Consider the following 21,052-nt stretch of genomic DNA (forward strand, 5'->3'; position numbering starts at 1 on the left):
AGCAGTTACCTAGTCATACTTTATGTCAACAAGTCCTCAATCATCATCAGTATATGTACAGTCATGTGACAACTAAGCACACCTGCTGCTTCCATGGGAATTAAGAATGTAAGTAGTGACCAGGTGCTGCTAATCAAATGGACTTGATTAACTGATCATCAGCAAGTGTGCGTGCCTCTGTGAAAGCAGTTTTGGCAGTTTGCTAGTCTGGAGCCTTCAGTTGTGTATGTGTGTGTGTGTGTGTGTGTGTGTGTGTGTGTGTGTGTGTGTGTGTGTGTGTGTGTGTGTGTGTGTGTGTGTAAACTCAGTGATAAGGAGGAAAGACATCGGCAATGAGCTTAGTCACTGTTGCTGCATGTCAGTGTTGGAGGGGTTATAAGGCCATTTCCAAGCAGTTTGAAGTCCATCATTCTACAGCGAGGAAAATTATTCACAGTTGGGAAATATTCAATGTTTCCAGCAAATTCATCCCAAGGTCACTCTGTGTGATACTCAAAAAAATCCAAGAGCTACATCTCAGACTCTACAGGCCTCAGTTAGTATGTTAAAGTTCATGACAGTACAATTAGAAAAAGACCGAACAAGTATGGCTTGTTTGGAAGGGCTGCCAGGAGAAAGCCTCTTCTCTCTAACAAGGACATGGCAGCACGGCTTAGGTTTGCAAAGCTGCATCTGAACAAACTGCAATATTTCTGGAATAATTTCCTTTGGACAAACAAGTCCAAAGTGGAGATGTTTGGTCATAATGCACAGCGCCACATCTGACAAAAACTAAACACAGCGTATCAGCAGAAACACCTTAAACCAACTGTCAGCAAGATGGTGGAGGGGTGATGATTTGGGCTTCTGTAGCAGTCACAGGACCTGGGCACCTTGCAGTCATTGAGTCAACCATGAAGTCCTCAGTATACCAAAGTATTCTAGAGTCAAATCTATGTCCATCTGTCCAACAGCTGAAGCTTGTCTCAAATTTCTCCTTTATCAGTGAGAGACTGATAAAATCATGCAGAAAACAATTACTGCATCTTATTGTTGCTAAAGGTGGTTCTATAATCTATTGATTCCTGGGATGTACTTAGTTTTTTACAGGACTGCACAAGTTGCAGTGGAACAGTGGACCTCATCATAGAGTTCCTATATTGGAAGCAGAGGAGTCAGGAGAGTGCACATGTCAGCAGTATAAAGTAAAATGCCATCACCACCAGTGTAACTGCATGAACTCCCATCGCCACCACCAGTGTTTCTGTACAGTACTACTCATGTACCACCATAAGAAAACAGGGACTCTGTTTTGACTGCACATTCCAGACCATCATAACATTTGCTTTGAGAAAGGGGGCTCCAAATAATACGTGCAGAAGAGACAGCCTACGGTGCATAATTACAAATGTAAATCTCAAGCGAGTCTTTCAGAGCGGTTTTCAAAAAGACACAGTTGACTATGGTGGCTCCTCGGGCTATTACTCTGATTTAAATGAAAAACATAGCCTTAATTATGCTGGCATTTCACTCCATACATCCACATCAGGGATGTATATAAATCTGTACCAGCATGTTATATGAGTCCATTGTGAAACATGATCGGCAATTTAGAGCAATTTAGGGCTGAGCACGCTGTGGAATCGTGCTTGCATTGTGCTCTTCCATTTTCTTTAGGCATCAGTTTGTTGCAGGCAGATTTTTCTTCTTTTCGGGGTACTGTCACATATAATGATTCGAATAACCACTCATCATACATCATGAAGCATGATTTCAATACATGAGACTGACTGGCTGTCTTAAAGTAAACAGGCATGGGTATGATTTTGTTTAATTTGGCATCAGTGTAGAAATCAAAAGCAAGACAGCTGGAAGATGGCATTTATTTAAAAAAAAAAAAAGTCAAAATCGTCATATTGGTGGTTTTAAAATCCAGATTACCAAAAAAGAAATGAAAAATAGAGTGATGGTCTGATGGACACAGCTGACAGCTTCAAAATGCCAATTCTGTCTGAATATGACAGAGAAGGCAACACAATATTTCACTTACTGGTTCAACATGTGCAACAAGACACAACAAGTTCTGGCAGATGACTGCCTGAAGTTATGCATACCCACTTTCTTTCTTAAAGTCTGGGTTAGACGTGTTTCACAATATAGCATAACCTCGGGGAACATATTACATCTGCAAATATTTCAAAGGAAATAGCAGCAGTGCTGTATTCCCACTCAATCCCTGACTTTGTTTTTTTCCCCATGCAAATGGATATACCATCTCTTTCCCCACAGTCTTTCACCATCTTTCATCTTTGCTTCCTTGCAGTGCTGATCAGTGGAGCTCATTAATTAAATTTTTTTATATTTTGCCACATGGGAAATAATTTGTAGTCTGGGTATCATTTCTTTACCTGTTTCTTCTGTTGTTTCTTTAACCAGATGGATGACATTGACGCCATGTTCAGCGCCATGCTGGGGGAGATGGACCTCCTCACCCAGGTGAATTTACCAGCCATTATTTGCTTGTTTGCATTTATTTACTCTGTTTTTGTTGTAATTATAGCAGAAAATACCACTAATACCATGTTTAAAATCTTTGAATATGCAGTTTGTTTGTGGTTGGATGAATATTGTGATTGCGCCTGGTTACCTTCCATTGGCCTCCATTGCGGTTTGCAAAATGGACAAGTTGTAGCTGTGACAACAAAACAAAAGAAGAAAAAACCCTAGAACTGAAAATGAAAAGCATGAGGAAAAAAAAGAAGTGGGTGATCTGTATACAGGCACACCCTAAAGATATACTTTTCTGCTTCCAGTTTTAATTATTAGGAATAAGTGGGTGTCATATTTTCAGGTCTTTGTCTCCATATTTTTTATATATATTCAAAATAAGCTGCATCGAAGGTATTAAAAATTATATGATTTAATACAATTCCAACATAAGGTAGCAGTGCCACTACCACATTTTCTTTTAATGAAAGGTATAAATCTCAATGTTTATGCAGCACATAGACAAAAACCCATTTTATCCAGACTGTCTGTGATTAATTATCTCACCTGAGATCTTAGATAATCTTTTCTTCTTCAGGGAAGATGAAAAAGTAACTAAAACCCACTGAGATGCTCATGACTGGGATGAAATACACTTTCTGGTCATCTAACAACCATAAATACCACACTTTTCCTGGGGGGGGGGATGACACACTCACAGTCCCGCTGATCACTTTGATGTTTTCCATCTCAGTTCTTCCAACAGGGGGTGTCATATTGCTCATGCAGTGGGTGCACTGTTACCTAAGGAAAAAAAAAAAGATGTGGCACTAAAAATAAAACTGTATTTTCTTACATAATGCTACAGGACAGTTTGGTTTCAAAGATTAACTCCCCGGCCCTCTATGAGGTCTTTCGGCTGTGCAGAAATTGTATTTGCATTCTTACAACCGCACTGCTTTCTTCATTCTTGCTTGCAGAGTCTCGGTGAGGAAAAGGCACACCCGGAACCTCATCCCAGCTCCGACAAGCAAGTCAACTTCTCCATCGGCTTCACCGACCTCAATGGTGATTTTGGATTTTGAAATTATGTGTAGAAACACTACAAAGGGCTGGGTGTCAAGCTTTTGCACAATATCGACACCCAAGTTGTGCAAGAGGACTATGAATCATGCATTTCCTCAAATAGAAAATTAAGAGGAACTAGAATTTAAATACAATAAATAAATGACAATAAAATATGTGCACTACCTGGCAAATGCAGGCAAAGACTGAGGTCTAATTACTCACTGTTTGCCTCTGGTTTTAAGAGGCTAAAAAAAAAATGAAATAAGCTGCAATAATGTAGAACAAGGTCACAGCGTCAGCTGGTATTAGCATTTAAGTTTCCCTTTTCCTCCATTCATTGTAAATGCCAATAAATCTTGTCAGACTGGGTTGATAGGCTGTGCAGCACTTTATAACTAATGCCTGCCTTGAAGGACTTTGCAAACAGAAAATGTCCTTGATATAAATAAACTATCAATCACAACAAATGGCTCTGTTTTCTAAAAGACTTTAATCTACATGCATCCTTGCAGCTCAGCGAGGCTGCGCCCAAACGCAGGAGTGTAAATTGTTTGTCGATCCACTTCAGACTTGGTATTTGTATTACTGAGTCTGAGGTAGCTTTGAGGATCCGTTTTCATGTTTTGGCTAAAAGGCTGCTAAAAGCTGCCTGCTCAACTCTGTGTGTAGGGGTAGGGGCTCACCACAATCACACCACCTCTCGTGCACAAGTTTAACCATCACAACCCGGTGCAAAAGCCTTACTCTAACACTAACCTATTTCTATATTGAGTCAGAGAGCTCCAAAACAACATTGTCCACCTCAAGCAGAGGTGTGAAAATGGGTGTGGAAATATACAGGCTGGCTAAAAAGGTTATTACTTACTAGATGGTCACACACTTCTACAAAGATAGCTGGACATGTACATTCAACTATATTTAGTTTCATTTTTATTTAATTTTACTAGCCTGTTTGTGCATATTTGTGCAAAGTTTCATTCAGACTGGCCCACCCACTAAGGAGGAGTCAAACATACAGTGCAGACATTAGAGAAAATTGTATTTGTGTTTGGTTTCCTGTGACAAGCAGTTCTCGAAAATGCAACCTAAAAGCTGCACCCACACCTAAAGGCACAGCCATGCACGTTAGTTCAGCAAGTTTTCCCTCATAGCTTTCAGAGCAGTAAATTGAAGAAACAGAATCTGGGTAACACTGGCTCCAAATCAGCATGGTAGTATGCACATAGGCAAACATCCGAAAAATTATTTTGGCCAATCTATAACATCTAAATACAGCCAAGAGGCAAAACTAAAACTTGCATGTAGACGAAACTGTTCAGTAGCTTCCTCTGCAAAAGGGTCTAAATTTATTCCTCATTTAAGCAATAAAGGGAAGATGAATGAGGAATAAAATGAGAGAATGCCTTTTATTTGCTATGCTAAACAAGCCAAGAATGAGGAACTTGTTAAATATAGGAAAGTCCTTCACATTTAGTGAAAAAGTTAAATATTTTGAAAGGGGAACTGTGGGGAATAATACTAACAAGTGAAAATTCACACCTAAAATCATTATAATAGTTATTTAAAGTATTTTTTGGCACTTGGGTATATTTGTCTCTGAGTTATTTCTTAACAAAATGATCCTGCTTCACCAGAGTCCCTTCACGAACTGGAGGACAATGACTTGGACATGCTTATGGCTGATTTGATGGCTGACCTGAATGCAACAGAAGAGAAACTGGCAGCAGAGATACACGGTTTGAAGGAGCCACCGCAGCCCAAACCAGATCCGCTCCCACTGCCCAGGGGCTCGAGCAACGCGCCTGTCTCCGAGCACATTTTACCAGCATCATCTGGAGGCAGTGGCAGCAGCAATGTTAGCACCCCAGCCCCTTCTGCTGCTTGCTCTCTACCACCTCCACCTCCTCAGTGCGTAAAGCCCACGATGGTGAGTCAGCCCAAATGTAGCAATTCTGCAATTGCAGTTTCAACCCTCGACAACAGGAAACTGGTCCAAAATTTAAGAAGTGAGAGTTTTAATCAAGGCTTGAGAGAACTAAAGCTTTGGTGAATAAAGTTTTGAGTTCAGAAGAACAGATAGTTTGTTTGGTTCCCTAACAGAACAAATCAACGTCACAATCTTTCTTTTATTAGCAGCATGTCTCGGTTTGCCATGAGTGAATGCTTTTTCAGCCATGTGTGACAAGACAGTTTTACAACAAAAACATCACCAGTTCCCAGCATATAAATTTAAGATGAGTTCTGTACATCTTTGTGGAACTTGGAAGAGTGTTATTGCTCTTAACGGTGAGATCATAGCAAAGTTGTTCCTGGATGGAGGCATCTGTTACAGTTACAGAGACCTGTGAGGCGAAACAGCCGAGGGTCTGTCTGGAACGGATCAAACACATACGGCAATGAGAAAAGTGTAACAGGATCAATAGCAAAGGCTGGGGTTGGAGTAAGGGAGGTAAGATGTGACAGGTTTTTTTTGTTTGTTTTTTTTTTGTGTGTGTGTGTGTGTGTGTGGGGGGGGGGGGGACAGGAGCTTATTGCTTTAACAGAGGTTGTTACCTCATCTGTCTGAGGTAAAAACACCAGCTGTGCTGAGGCAGCGAGTGCGTCACTGTAAGGTAGATGTGGAAGAGTTCATTAAAGTTGCAGTCAGGTTTTTCATGCATGATTGCACCTGAAGAAAACAGTAACCCAAGCTAATTGAGATCTAGCAGGTAGGATTTAATATCCGAAATGGAAGTCTTGCATGGAGATTTCTACACCCACACAGGAGGGGATGAAGTGAAATCAAGACACTGCACCTCCTGACGAGCTACAGCCACAGAGATAGACTTGCTAGAGTTTGATCTTCTGCCACCGATTAACCTTTGGGACCCTTCTGCAAACTAGAAATATGGGTCATTACTTTCTGGGCGAGTTTAATGACATTGATACTCTAATGTCTGTGCACAGTAAAATAAAAAGCTACAAACAGCAGCCAGAAAAAGTTAGCCAGATGTGTAATAATTATTGAATAAGTATCCAACTTCAAAAAAATTGAATGATATTGAGCTGATTGGAACTGGTGCTATGGAAAATGACCTTGAATCTGCATTGAGTCACAAAGGTCTCTAACCAAGCAATCACAGTCCACAGTCCATCATCTGGATCATTGCATTGCTCCTACTGTCTGAAACCACATGTGTAAGCATACCTGAAATTAAAAAAAGGAGTGTTTCCACTTTAAAACAGGAACTAAGCGGGATGGGAGGTTTAGCCCCCAAGTACTTAACTAAGGTTTGGAAGAGATGGTGGTTTTGTTAAAGTAAACTGTTTTACAGCAATAGACACAAAAAGCTTCCAGTGTTGGTACCAGTGTACTACTGTTGAGTTTTGCTTCATTAAAAGGTGAAGGCACATGTTCCACACACTTATTCACAGAGATTTTAGTGTGTCTAACATTAAAATGAAGTGTAAGTCATAAGAGTTTCCATAAATGACCCAGTGGGTCATTCTCACATTGAATCACATCTCAAGAGCAAGTCACTGAGGCAGCTCTTAGTTCAGCTGAACTGCAGTAAATACACGTGTTGTTAACCTCAGAACACCCAACACATTGTCATTACATGGAGTAATAGTACATAATGCATTAATTTAGGGGCTGTGCCAGCCAGGAGATGGTGGTTTGTGTCCTGTTGGTGTCCCTTTGTTTTTTTTTGTTTTTTTTACTCTTTAACTTTTTAACTTTTAGTCACAAGCCAGTTTGTTTGATTTTTCATTCAGTCCTTGCTTCCACTTTCACTCACTGGTTAGGTTTACACACTAAAACCACTCAGCTGGAAACATCATGATTTGGTGTACAGTATTCCCCTCCTCAGCTTTAACCCTGCACCTTTGAAATGAGTCATAAATATGTCAGAACCAGCTTTGTCATGTCATTTTTTGGTACTGATGTTCATATTTTCTAAGAAAAAGATCATGCAGTTTAGTCATACTAATGCAGACGAACATGAACCCTCTTATCCCTTTGTTATCTTACTCAGGACGATATCGAGGCGCAGGCGAAGGCAGACAAAATCAAACTCGCTCTTGAGAAGCTAAAGGAAGCTAAAGTGAAAAAGGTAAGATGAGCAAACACTAATGTCTTGTTTTGCCCTGTGATCTGGCATCCACTGGCAAGAGCAGAGACGTATAGAATTACAGCTACCTGAGCATCACTGTAAAAGCCTTAATGGTCAAACATAGCATGGTTCTTTCTTCCTTTTTTTTCTTTTGGAAGAGCCATCAATCACAGTAATGTACGGCTACTTTCATCCAGCCAACATCCCGCAGGACAGCGTGGTTTCCTGTTTGGGGGTGATATGTGGACACTTTCCCTTCTTCAAAGCAGCACACAAAAGCACAGACATGTGTTCTTGCATGCAAAGCTACGCCTTCAGATCTGCAATTTCTACACAAAACCAAACTAGTCTCATGCAGATGGCATGCCATTCTTTTATCATAGATGACTGTGACTGATATGACTGCCAAGTCTTACTTTTTTGCTCATGGTTTGGCCAACAATTCTTTGCGATGGCCTATTTCCCTGTTAAGATTGTAGTTACAAATTCTTAGAAGCGAAAGCTAAAGAGGAACTTTTTCCAAATAGCCATGTGTGCACATCTAAGCTGAGGAAACACAGGCCACTTTCACATGAGCGCCTGTCTGTGAGCTGTTAGAAGAGACACACAAGTGCCAGGTGCACTTGCAAGGGTTTCAAGCAGAAAGTGGTCAGAGGACCACAAGTTTCAGTTAAGCCCACTGGTTCCTGAGCATGTTTGAGGATATTTTTTATAAGATAGCATCTTTCACAGAGGAAGTACAAGAGGAAAATTAAATTTCCAGTGATAGTTCATTCAACCACATGTCAAAACCCGACTGTTTTTCAAGGAAGGTTGAAACCGAGTGACTTATGACCTGAAGCTCTAAATCCTCTTGTGATAACATCTCTGAAACCCCCATTTTTATGACAAAAGGCAAGCAACTGGCTGACCTTAGTGCTGTGAAACTCCTCAGCTCTCCCCAAAGCAGGATTTCTTTTCAGATGAGAGGAACTGTGAAGCCATATGAGTCAGAAAGAAAGAAAGAAAGAAAGAAAGAAAGGAGCAAAATTAATCTCAGCCAGCACTCTGAGTGAGGTGCTAAGAGTGCAAAAAGACAATAAAGAAGAAATTACAGCAAAGCTGGAATGAGAAGACAGAAGTGCTGATGCTCGAACTTTTTCAGTAAAGCTAACATTAGGAGACAGAAACATCCATTTACTGTACATAGCCTGTAATTAAACTGGCAAACAAACAAGCTGCATGTGCATAAAGGCTGGATTTAATGTCTTACACCTGCTGCTGTCCAACATGTTGAAAACCTTAAACTTAAATCTGTTTCTTGCTGGAACTTAGATTAAAAGATGTAGGCTGCAGCCGTTTCATAGCCAATCTGTACTTTAAACAGCTTACCACGAAGACTGTGCAGAGGCCAAAGTATTTGCTTGTTTGCTCAACGATTAAAGAAATACACTGTAAAAAATAAGTTTTTACTCTCTTGCTTTGGTAGGCTAATCTTAGCTAAATGTAAATTTGTGCAAGAATATCAATCTATTCATGAAAAACATCACTTTAACTCATTAGAATTATGCTTTTTTGTGTTGCTGGAAAAAAAAAATCAAATGCCAATTTTAAAAAGCTAGTGTTTGTCTGACAGTTGGTGGTGAAGGTGCTAATGAATGATGGCAGCTCCAAGACACTGATGGTTGACGAGAGACAAAATGTCAGGGAAGTTCTGGACAACATGTTTGAGAAGACTCATTGTGACTGCAATGTGAACTGGAGCCTATGTGAGACCAACCCAGAACTGCAACTTGGTGAGTTACCACAATATAACATGTAAGTTACTACAGTATATAGTGGATACTACACAGTGGTGCTATATTGACACTTCGAATGTATAAGCTTATAAAAAAAGACCATAGACAGTCTAAAAGATGGAAGTAGCTTCGGAGTGTAAACCATGGCTAATGGCCACCAGGGGGCGTTAAATGTTGTTGCAAAAAGACATAATCCTACTGGGGTTTTATAGTCATGTAGCTGCTAACCATGTAATGTTAATTCACTGTAGGGTCAAGTGACTAAGGCCCTAGTGACACAAGCCTAGAGACTGGTCCACAATCATCTGTTGCCAGAGAAAAATGTATATTCCCTGACCAGTTGGTGAAAACCTCCATGTGATTGCTTTGGTCACTAGCAAATTGCTGCAGTTGCCAGATGTTTACATGGAAGATGGCAACTTGTCTGCAAGCACTTGCTAACTAACCACTGAGTTGCAATAAAACTTAAATAATGCACAACATAAACTGAAAATGGAAACCATTCACCTTCCATTTGGAACGCGTTGGCTGCAGCACTGAGATGCAGCTTTTACCTCGAAAATGATTCTTCGTTTCTTGTTTCTGTTGCACTTTTTCAAGTTTTGTGGCCGCTGAGCTAGTCATTAGCGAGTTTTTGCAGGCAAGCTGGTCTCCAATGAAAACTATGGGTGACCACGGCAATCAAAGCAAGCATAAGGAGGTTTTTGGTGTAGCACACCTCGTTGCGACTGGTTTCACCCAGTAACGACCAGAAACCTCCAGCAGCCACTAAGCAAACAGTTGGGGAATGCAGATTTTTATCTGTGACTGGCGGTTGTATCACATTCAGTATGGCGGACAGCTCTCTAACAATGCACGCATGATGTCACAAGATAAACCTCTATTAACCATCCTCTGCCTTGACCTCTGTAAATGTTCTCTTGGGCTCAGTTGCTCATTTCAGTTGATAATGGATGAAAAAATTCAAAGTCAATTTTGTACATTTTGGTCATTCTAAAAGTCAGAAAGAAGGATTATCCAGGCTAAACTCACTGGCTAGTGACTTGTGATGGACAAGGAAATAATTAAAAATTTTAATAATTTAAAAAAGTTAAAATCTCTGTCAGTGTTAGCTCGTGGTAAATCTAGTCAGATTTTCTGGGGAATTTCTCCCAGTGAGCCTTACATGCTATGACTCATGTCAGTGTTATCCAAGTTTAGCTGCACAAAAATTACAGGCACAATATGCAGAATAGCTCGGTCATGTATTTCCTGGAGATGGGACTATATAAAGCTGTGCATCATCAGCATACCTGTGGTAAGTGAGGCAATGTCTGCTGATGATAATACACATAGTTTATATACTATATTCAGAACTGCTGCAGAAGGTCTGATGGAAAATGCAGCCACAGTGTTGATGGAGGAGCCTTTATGATCATGTTAAGGCACCATAGCACCATGATTCAATATGTGGTTACTTCATGAGATATTTGCTGTTTTAAATACCCGCAGACAGGTTAAGTATTTTCAGGGGAAAATAAGAAATCTTTCAGTGCAAAGAAAAAGCCGTTTGCGAATCGAGCAGCAGTTTGGAATAAATCAAAGAACTGGATTGTAGGAATGAGTAACTACCTAAATGGCATTGGCAGAAAATACAGAGAAAGATGTCAAAGTTGTGCTGACACCGCTTCACTGACAAGTGACATCTGGGTAATTTAGTGCAGAAACACTGCTGCAATAAGCACTAGCTGAGCAGCAAATACATCAACAAAACCAGAAAAACACAGTGGTGGTAAATTACTACGTTAACAACACCAGACTTCAGTGTGTTTTTATATGAACTGTCAACTAAAACACACTCCACACACAAGCACACACACACGCACTGTACAGAGTGGGATATTTCATCCTGATCCAGATGATGGACTGTGTTTTTATTGGCACGGTGGCAGCCAAACTGCACCGAGCTCACAATGAAACACTGATCTTACTCCCATCCATCTCTCTCTTTCCCCTCCTCCTCTCCTTTATATTTATATTCTCTGTCCCACTCTTGCTTACACTCACACAAGGAGTGTAGACAGGTGGGTTTAATTTGCTGTATCGGACACTGTCAGTCATCTTCCCTGTCATGCGGAAATAGAAGCCTCATGATCTCAATCCTCCGTCTGAGCAGTCGGTGCTATATTTACTTCAGCTGCTGGACTGCACCTCCGCCAGTGTTACCGTCTGCTTTTAATGTTGTCTTATAATTTCATCAGATTTTAACGGAGATAATTCATATTTTTAAAGAGCCATTCTTAGATATCATGCACAGTGATTCATTTTACATCATCCCGCAGCAGTTTTAATGAAATACTGGCAGTAGAACCATTAACTTTTGTGAGCAATAAAATATGAGTCTGTATTATTCTGCTTTAAAGTCCTTCAAGGAATTTTATATGCTGCTGCGATCCACCAAATTAATGGCTAAGCTTTGAATTATTCAATTTCTTTTTTTTTTTTATTTGAAGATGGAAAAGTAAGAGTGTGTTAATCCAGTCTGCAGTTCTCAACTCTCTACTGAAGGCTTACATTTTTATACATTCATCCTAATTATATAACTTAATAATAATATCCAATACTGCTGGGCACTGTAGTTTGTAGAAAATATTGCTCAAAAACAAGTAAATGGTGAATTTGTTGGGGACTGTTTTCAACAGAGAATGAATACATATTTTTGACATATATGAGGCCAGTGGCACTGTATTAGATTTTAATATATCATCATTATAGTTTTTTTTCATAACCCTTGTTAAAAACTATGTAATATAACAGTCTCCTTTAAAAAAAAAAGTGTTTAAAGGGTATAACATCTAAGAGCTCTTAAAGACTCCTGCTATATATCCACAGACTGTATATAAAAGACAGAAAAGGCCACTGTGACATCACTCATTGATTAAGATCAGCCTTTTGAAGCCTCACCGTTAGCTATGTGCTCTCATTATCTTTTTGAGATTATTTTTGGGAGCTTTTTTGCCTTTATTAGATAGAACAGTGAAGATTAAACAAAAGAGTAGAGACAATGGAGGAAGACACGCACCAAAGGACCGTGGGCATGACTCAAACCCAGGCCGGTGCATTGAGCCTTACAGCACACGGTCATGCGCTCATCATCTCGAGCCAGAAGTGACATTTACAAGTGTGGGTGGAATCCTGAAGCTGAGTTGCTTGATTGAACCTGCTGATTAGTTATAAGTGACATACAAATAAAATAATAAAATACTAAAATATACTCCAAAAGTGACAAATTAGCTGAAGTAAAGCCTAGCAGACAGATAGCAGCTTAATTTTTAAACCCCCAGAGGTTACCATTTGTAAATAACTTAATTTCCTGTTCCCCTGTTTGGACTGATGTGCACACTTCTTTGTGCATCTCATGGTAAAGATGACGTATCATTGCTGCCAGTGCAAAAAATAAATGAAGACGTGTGTGTTTCTCTTTGGTCAACAGCAACCAAATCATAGGTCTCATCTTAAATTAGCCATCTGACACGCAGATTGCTATTTATAGCGTGCCATCTATGTGTGGACGATCTGACTCACAGGCACATGAGTCTATGTGCCCTTGTGTTACCTTTGGCTAACTACACAACAAGCCAGCTCCAAAGCGGAAACAGTAAATTCATTTTTAAACCCTCGAACATTACTAACATTTCAGCTGACCTTTATTGTTCTTCAGCAAAAAGTCGAGTCAAGTCATGCCTAATAAACACCCACAGAGCTCAACCAGCAACACCATCTTCCAGCAACACTCTGTAGTTATACACTCACCCATGTGCTCGCCATGCACACTACTGAAAAACACCATGTGGTTAATGCAGTTCAAAGGGATTTTTACTCCTAATAACTCACTCCAGCAAGCAAAGTTACACCATCCATTTAATGATGGTAATAGCCAAACTAGTCTGGAACCCTGGCAGCAATTTATTTAATGCCTACCTCTGCCTCGGCTGGTAACCCATAATTGGGGACCAGGGCTAAGCTGCATTCAAAAGGGCCAGTATATGATGGAGATCTACAGCACCAGGAGTGTGGGTGGGCGAAGGAGGAAAAGAAGGAGGAGGAGGAGGAAAGAGTTAATGTGTTTGAGGTTTAGTGCCATTTCAAGTCCTTCCAGCAAAAGTTGAAGGTTGGATTTTATTGGGTCTTTCTTTAATTCAGCTCATTTGAAATAGACAGTTGTACAGCTGTGAGACTGACTTTGAACCGAGCGCAGCTGATTTTAAAGATTTTTGCGACAGAGTGATCTACTGCGGCCAAGCATTTGTTTTGACTTGTTTTATGGCACAAAGATAAAGACTGGCGTGCGTTCTGTTTTGAACAATAGCGCACTGCAGAGACAGTGTGAGAAAGTAAACTGGAGACAGTTTAATCTTCCAAAGTGGCTCGGCCAAACTATATTTCATGGCCGATTGACGAGAGATCAGCTGGATTTACTGCAGAAATGTGCTAATATGCAATATTCAGAGCCACTGCATGTCGCACGAGAGGACCGACATCTGACGCTAAAGGAGAGCAAAAGCCAAATTCCATCAGCAGATTGTAGTGCTTCTTGACTCCAGCTGAAGGCTCTAGACTGCTTTCTGTCACTTCACATTTAAAATGCGACATGGGAGGTCACTCTAGTGTCTTTACAAGAATGGGGAGGACCATCAGTTAAATAGGCTAACATGCATGGACAGTTGAACATATTAGAAAAAATAAAATAGGGAAGCTCTGATTGTTTCCAGCAAAGGACGTCAACATTATTATTTTTAACACTGTACACCTGTATAGCTATTTCCTGCAACATTAATGTTTAAAAAGTAAAGGTGTTTCGCACCATTCCCACACCACTGGTGAGACCTTATTACTGTTTGAACCCCAGGTTTCTTTGGCTTTGCAATGACAAAAAAGGAACTACTAATTTCCTTCAGTTCAAAGAGAACCCCGATGAAGGCCTGAAGCTTAAACCTGCTGGTCTCACAATAAAGTCATTTATATTTTTAAAAACTTGTTGGTTAATCGCGTCCTTTTAGGGATGAGGATTTCTTGATATTTCACAGGGTAATATCACTTTTTATTTGCACTGCAAATATAAGATTTAGTCATAGCATACATTAAATAAAACAAAAGATAAGTAAGATACACTACCGCGTGGATCAGCTCCACTATTAAAATTTGCATTTATGTGAGGGGTTAAATAACCCCATGTCAGACTAGAAAACTCTGTGAATAGCAACATGTGTGTCAAACATCTGAGGAGCTAAGAAAAACAAAGCTGAACAAAACCGGTGAGCAGTGTTACGCTCAGGTCGGGCTTAAAGTCACCCTGACCTTTTGGCATCTGAAATATTTTCATAGTTAAAGCATCTTCAGTTATCATCATGACCAGTAACAGAGTGTTTTTACACTGTGGAATTTCAAAAGCTATCAATGTGATGACCTAATATCTAAATCACACTGAATTTTCCAAGAATATTTCGCTGTGATTGTGCCAGACTAATCTGAAAGCTGATTCTGTATTTTCACATAAAAGCTGCATTTTTCTTTTGGCAGAACGGGCATTTGAAGAGCACGAGAACCTTGTGGAGTCGCTCTCAGCGTGGATAAGGGACAGCGAGAACAAAGTGCTCTTCCAAGAGCGACCAGAGAAATATGAGGTTTTCAAAAACCCACAGGTTGGTTCCCTCAGTATTTTGTCCTTTATTAGACTGCACGCACCTCTATAAATGAACACTGAGCTGCAAGTGATGTGTTGTATGTGTGATATCTCGCACAGCCATTGTGTGAGATGTAGTGTAGCATGTGGCGTGGCTCCTTACTCTTGGCCCGGGTTTGTGCTGATCTATCTGCATATTGTTTCAGCTCTGCGTCATCGGGTTTTTTTCACCGTCTGAATTATGCGATGTCTTTTGTCCGCGCAGGACGATCTCTTACATTTATGTCTACACTGCAGTACATCAGGCAAAACAGCTTCAGGCAAAATAAAAGGAAAGCTTGGCATGTTTGTTGATACAGTGGGACCCTTTAATATCTCAGGGTATTTAATGGATTCGGTCTGTTGGCAGAGGCAAACAGCTGGGTTGGAAAACCAGCGAGATTTTCTCGTTTCTAAAGTACTCCATCATGTCTTGCATGTCTTCCAACAAAACCCAGATCTGTTTTATACAGTATGTCTTTACTAATTTACTTTTCCAACTTTTGACAAGGACTACCAAATAGATTTTCCCTCTGGGCTTTTCCTCACAATGAAAACACACTGTCCCTGATTATGATATGACGCCAAAGTATTTCAGTCACACAGAGACAAAAGAGTTTGAGACATTTATATATTTTTTAAAGATGATATGATTTTCTTTTTAGAGGTTAATATCCTTTATGCTAACTCCTCTAGAAGACCTGCTGTGATGAACTTAAGGGCTGCATCAAAGCCCATTAAGATAAATAAGCATTATTTCGAACTGTGACTCATGCAAAGCATCTCTGGTAGAGTCCAAGAAAAGAACTCAGCTGGAAGCAAGTATAACAAGTCCACTTTAAGTTGTTTTACTTTTTATCAAAGAGCCCAAAGAGCGGCCCAACACTGCCGTCCCTAAAGCTATCATTCAAACACTTTGCTTTGTTCCTGCAGAACTTTTATCTGTGGAAGAAGGATAAGAAAACTCTCAAAGATATCAAAGACAAAGACAAAGAGTTATTAATACAGGTAAATACAGCCACACACACACACACACACACACACACACACACACACACAAACACACACACACACACACACACACACACACAACCTATAGGTGAAACATCATCTGCAAAGTGACTTTTTTCCTAATGGTAACTTACCCTTTCATCCCCTCCTCATCTCTGCAGGAGAACTTCTGCGGGACTTCCATCATCGTGCCTGATCTCGAGGGGGTGCTGCATCTTAAAGAAGATGGAAAGAAGTCCTGGAAGCAGCGGCTCTTCCAGCTGAGGGCCTCGGGAATTTATTATGTGCCCAAAGGGAAGACCAAGGTCAGGGGTCAAAAGGAGAACATGAGAGAGTAAACACACATCCAACTGCTAATGCTGTGAATCAGCCCAGCTGATTCACAGGAGTGGTGAAAGATGAAAAAATCCTGCAGATATAAAGAGATTTTTGCTATGTCAACTGAAACCCTAATGAAGTGTAATATCAAGTTTTTCCATCTTTCCAGGGGACTGCTAAGAGTCTTTCTGCTTTAGAACCCCACTTTTATGTTATGCACCGCTGAACATAACTGGAGCTATTACTGCCTCCCTGATACCTACAGTATATTTCCCACATATCTCAGATCTTTTTGGCAGTTGCTGCTCCCAAATAGCCATTTACGCAGCACATTATGCCCTGCCACTTCATCTGCGGGGTAGATATTCAATTTAGTTGGCACAGAAACAGGTAAATGTGGAGTGGAAAAGAAAAAAAAACACCCTCAAACCAAACAATCCTCTTTTGTTCCCTTTCAGTCGTCCCGTGACCTCGTCTGCTTTGTCCAGTTTGACAACATGAATGTCTACTACGGCAAAGACTTTAAGACCAAACACAAGGCTCCAACCGACTTCTGCTTTGTGCTGAAGGTAAGGTCACTTATCGATTCAGCTCGCCTCAAAGCCACACATCCTTTCATTGTGGACTAGATAAACATAGAAGCTGAAACTTATTTCACCACTGACAACGTGTCTAAAACTCAATGCTGGTTTTTGAGTGTGGCAGGCCCCGCAGCTGCCTGCATGACTGGAAATGTTAAAAGCAATTAATAGTTCAGTTTGAAGAAGTGAAACGAGACGGTTTTGTCTCAAAAGAGGCACAAATTTTACACAAACTTCCTACTTCTTGTAATATTTAATCATTACACATTTACACGTCTTTTTTGTCTAATTAAGAGTGTAATAGTAGCAGTGGTTTGACATACAGTAATCATTTAAGAGTGAAAAATGCTGACAGGTGGAAAAGCAAGAAGTAGATGGTTTGCTGGTCAGTGTGAAAAGGATGTGAAAGTCTGCTTTCTTTCTTTTCCCCTATCTTGTCTGGGAAACACTAGAATCAGCAGATCCCATTAGACTAGATGTTGAGGAGCAGAGCAAAAAGAGCTTAGAGAAGCAGAGAAACTGAATTAGCTTCAAGTGAAAGACAAAATACTCGAGGCTTGGGTTGAAGGGAATAAGGCGCTACTGCAAGGGCAAAAGGAAAATTACCTTTTAGAAAGCCAGCCAGGTTTCACATGGGCTCCTGTCCTTAGGGGGAAAAAAGTTAAACTTAGCAAAAGCTTAAAAGTAAATACAATAATAGCTGAAACTGCTCTTAGCTGCCAGAATGTAAAATTAATGTTATGACAGATGGATGAGGTGGTGTTTTTCAGCCGCCAAAAAAACTGCTGCAATTCAAGGACAACTACAGAACAATTTAGCCTCATCAATTCGCAGTTAAATATTCAGAGGAGCAGCCGGGGGTGATCTCTAATACTACCACCCACGGCCCCCATTATGTATAACCAGGCTTGTGTAACTCATATTGTATCATTAAAAGGTAATTTAACTTTGTCTCCGGGGGGGGGGGGGGGGGGGGGGGGGGGGAGACAAAAGACTGTGATTATTAATGTTACAGCAAATGCTCGTGGTCAGAAAATTGGCGTGTGTGTACATCTTCTGGCTTGAAAGCAACAACAGAAGCAAAATTAACACCCGTCTTCTCGCTAGTCTCAAGTTATAATGAACTGCACGATCCATCTGAGGCCAGCTCTCTGGTTTCTGTTCACAACTACTATCAAAAATATCCCACAAAACAAGAAGTGAATATACAAACTACTTCATCTGACTCTGTGATGCACTTAACGATCTGCCTCTAGACTCACGCTGCCCCCTTATGGTTGGTAGTAACCAGTAAATAATACTATAATATAATATATATAATATAATAAATAATACTACAGTAAAAATAATTATTATTAGGATTATTAAAGTACTACTTAATTTGGATTTAGTGATATAAATGAAATACACTTCTTAGTCAATAAGGAGGCCACAGTGAACCAGCTGAGTGCACATTTAATGTAAGCTTTGGGATTCTGTAACTTCATGTAAAAAGTCAAACCACCTAAAAATTTAAGCAAGAGAATTGTGTGGATTTAGCATAAAAAATACCCAGATACGCAGTCAATTACCAAAAATGATTACATTACTGATCTATAAATGTCACTCTGGTTATTCCTCTGCAGCATCCTCAGATCCAGAAAGACTCTCAGTACATAAAATACCTGTGCTGTGATGATGCTTGGACCATGAACCTTTGGGTGACTGGAATACGGATTGCAAAGGTAAATATGAAAAACGTCATCATTTAATAACAAAATACAGTTTTCCCTTAAGCAAAAATACAAAATCAGGCTCTGATGTGTGTTACTTTCACTTCCAGTACGGAGCATCGCTGTATGAAAACTATAAGACAGCAGAGATAAAGGGTTCTAACTCCATGTGGACGAACCGCAGCACTCCGTCAAGCTCCAATCAATCAACGCCCTCACCCACAGTCAAAGGTAGCATGACGTGCAATTTCGCCTTTACTGAGTGTTTCATTGATCTGATGCAGTGATACCAGAGCTAGGTTTTTTTCACTTTTGCTGACAGTTCACTCCAGTGTTTCTCTTCCTCTTCTAGCTAAATCACCCAACCAGGCCAATGGTCATCCTCCAAAGCCGCAACCAGGACCTATTTCTCAGGTAAATTACAGGAGAAGCTGTTATCTGTTATTTTTTTTAATTGTTTAGTCTATAAAAACAAACCATGCGTGGCACAATTTCCCACAACACCACTTTAGTGCAAACCTTCTCCACTTCTTTTCTTTAACCTTTCCACTTCCTGTCCATCTTATATTTTTAAAATGTATTCTGTCTCGTCAGGCCCCATTTCCACCCCCACCATTGGCCGAGGTCCTCCCTCCACCTCCTCCAGACCCAGTCCTCCCTCCTCCACCTCCTATGCCTGCCAAGAGTTCCGCAAAACCCTCCCCCCCAAAGCGGCAGCAGCAAAGCAATTTCCCTCCACCTCCACCTGAATTGGACAACCTCCCTCCTCCACCACCCCCTCCACCCACTGATGATACCGCAGAGGCTCCACCAGACTTCCTTCCACCACCTCCTCCAGCTGTTGGCTTTGGTTCATTACCGCCACCACCTCCTAGTTTTGGTGGTGTAGGCCAGTCTCTACCTCCACCACCACCAGATCCACAGTCTTTACCCCCACCTCCACCTGACCCAGTGTTCATAGGAGCTGGGGCACCCCCACCCCCACCACCTCCACCTCCTCCACCAGCGCCTGGTGCTCCCGTCACCACCCTAAGACCAGCCGTGAGGCCCTCTGGGTCACTGAAGAAGGTTCCTCCGGCTCCGCCACAGAGAAATACGCCCTCAGTGTCAGGAGGTGGAGGAGGAGGGGGTGGAGACTTCATGTCAGAACTGATGCTAGCCATGCAGAAGAAGCGTGGAGCTCAGTAGCCTGAACAGGAAACTTGTGGAGTATGAATACAGGATGAACTTCACAACCAGCGACTTAATCAGCCTTTTCTTAAAGATGGAGCTGGTGGAGTTTTCTAATAGATTTTTCATTTTAGGCATTCATACTTTCTCTGAACCACACCCAAGACACACAAGAGTTAACCTTTGAAAAAAACGTTGTTTTTGTAAAGCGTCTGATAACTTGAGCTCAGAAATACCATCAGTTTGCTTTGTCGTGTTATTATGCTTCTATTGTATATATTTTTTTGCATGGATAGCTGTAAATACTGTAAAAACACATTCCAGTGTTACTAGTGAATATAGACTTTAGGAAGTTAGTTTTCAGTTGACTATTATCCAAATAAATCCACTTCAATAAACCCTTACATCTCCAGACTGTGCTGCACCATCAATATCTAAATTATTAAACGGTGATATTGCTTTGCTTTGCTCGGTCATCGCAGAAAAGGAGATTTCACACAAATGCCGTTAGGTCCAGAGGTTTGTGGACAATGAAACACTTTGTAGGTTAGCCTCTGTACACCAGCACAGGAGATTTTAAATCAAACAATCAAAATAAGAGTGAAGTGCAGACGTTCTCTTTTAATTCAAGGTGTTTAATAAAGTATTGCATTAACTGCCAGAGGCTCAAAATTAATTGGACAAACTAACATTTATTTAAATATGAGGAATGTTTTTAAAGATGAATGAAAATCCTTTTCAGTCAGTGACTGCCTTATGTCAAGAATCTATGGACGTCACCACATGCTGTGTTTCCTCCCTTCAGATTTTACTGCAGCCACCTTCAGTTGCTGCTTGTTTGCGGCTCTTTCTGCACTCATTTCTGTCTCCTGTAAGTGTGCTCTGTTTGGTGACTGCCCTGGCCATTGAAGACTATCCTATGAAGAATATACTTTTCTCCTCCCATCATTCTGGTATAATAGAATCTTTGTTTCATCTGTCTAAAGATTTTTTTTCTAAAATTGTGCAGGTTTTTTTTTTTTTTTTAGATGTTTTCTAAGTCTAATCTGACCTCTGCATCTGATTTGTGGCCATTTGGTGGATAGACTTACAGAAAAGAACAGCCTTGAGTTGACCTTGACATTTTGGAGTAAATATATCCCACAATAAATAA

The 21,052-nt window shown here is 40.5% G+C and overlaps 1 protein-coding gene across 1 annotated transcript; it reads left to right on the forward strand.

The window, feature by feature from the left end:
- The first annotated feature begins 2,412 nt into the window (after positions 1-2,412).
- On the forward strand, positions 2,413-21,045 carry apbb1ip (amyloid beta (A4) precursor protein-binding, family B, member 1 interacting protein). Its single transcript, XM_030756593.1, has 13 exons — positions 2,413-2,475; positions 3,447-3,534; positions 5,169-5,461; positions 7,551-7,628; positions 9,244-9,403; positions 14,966-15,087; positions 16,041-16,115; positions 16,280-16,423; positions 16,895-17,005; positions 18,643-18,741; positions 18,840-18,960; positions 19,082-19,143; positions 19,324-21,045. Exons 1-13 carry the CDS (start codon positions 2,416-2,418, stop codon positions 19,915-19,917), a joined length of 2,007 nt encoding a protein of 668 aa, XP_030612453.1. The 5' UTR covers positions 2,413-2,415; the 3' UTR covers positions 19,918-21,045.
- Positions 21,046-21,052: the final 7 nt, after the last annotated feature.

The sequence above is a fragment of the Archocentrus centrarchus genome, chromosome 20, assembly GCF_007364275.1.
Source record: "Archocentrus centrarchus isolate MPI-CPG fArcCen1 chromosome 20, fArcCen1, whole genome shotgun sequence".
Taxonomy (NCBI): domain Eukaryota; kingdom Metazoa; phylum Chordata; class Actinopteri; order Cichliformes; family Cichlidae; genus Archocentrus; species Archocentrus centrarchus.

What these genes read in the sequence shown, in the direction of transcription:
- apbb1ip (XM_030756593.1), top strand. Translation starts at nt 2,416, where the DNA reads ATGGATGACATTGACGCCATGTTCAGCGCCATGCTGGGGGAGATGGAC. An exon ending in AGGAAGCTAAAGTGAAAAAG is followed by an intron (nt 7,629 to 9,243) that starts GTAAGATGAGCA and finishes TTTGTCTGACAG; the next exon opens with TTGGTGGTGAAGGTGCTAAT. An exon ending in TGCCCAAAGGGAAGACCAAG is followed by an intron (nt 16,424 to 16,894) that starts GTCAGGGGTCAA and finishes GTTCCCTTTCAG; the next exon opens with TCGTCCCGTGACCTCGTCTG.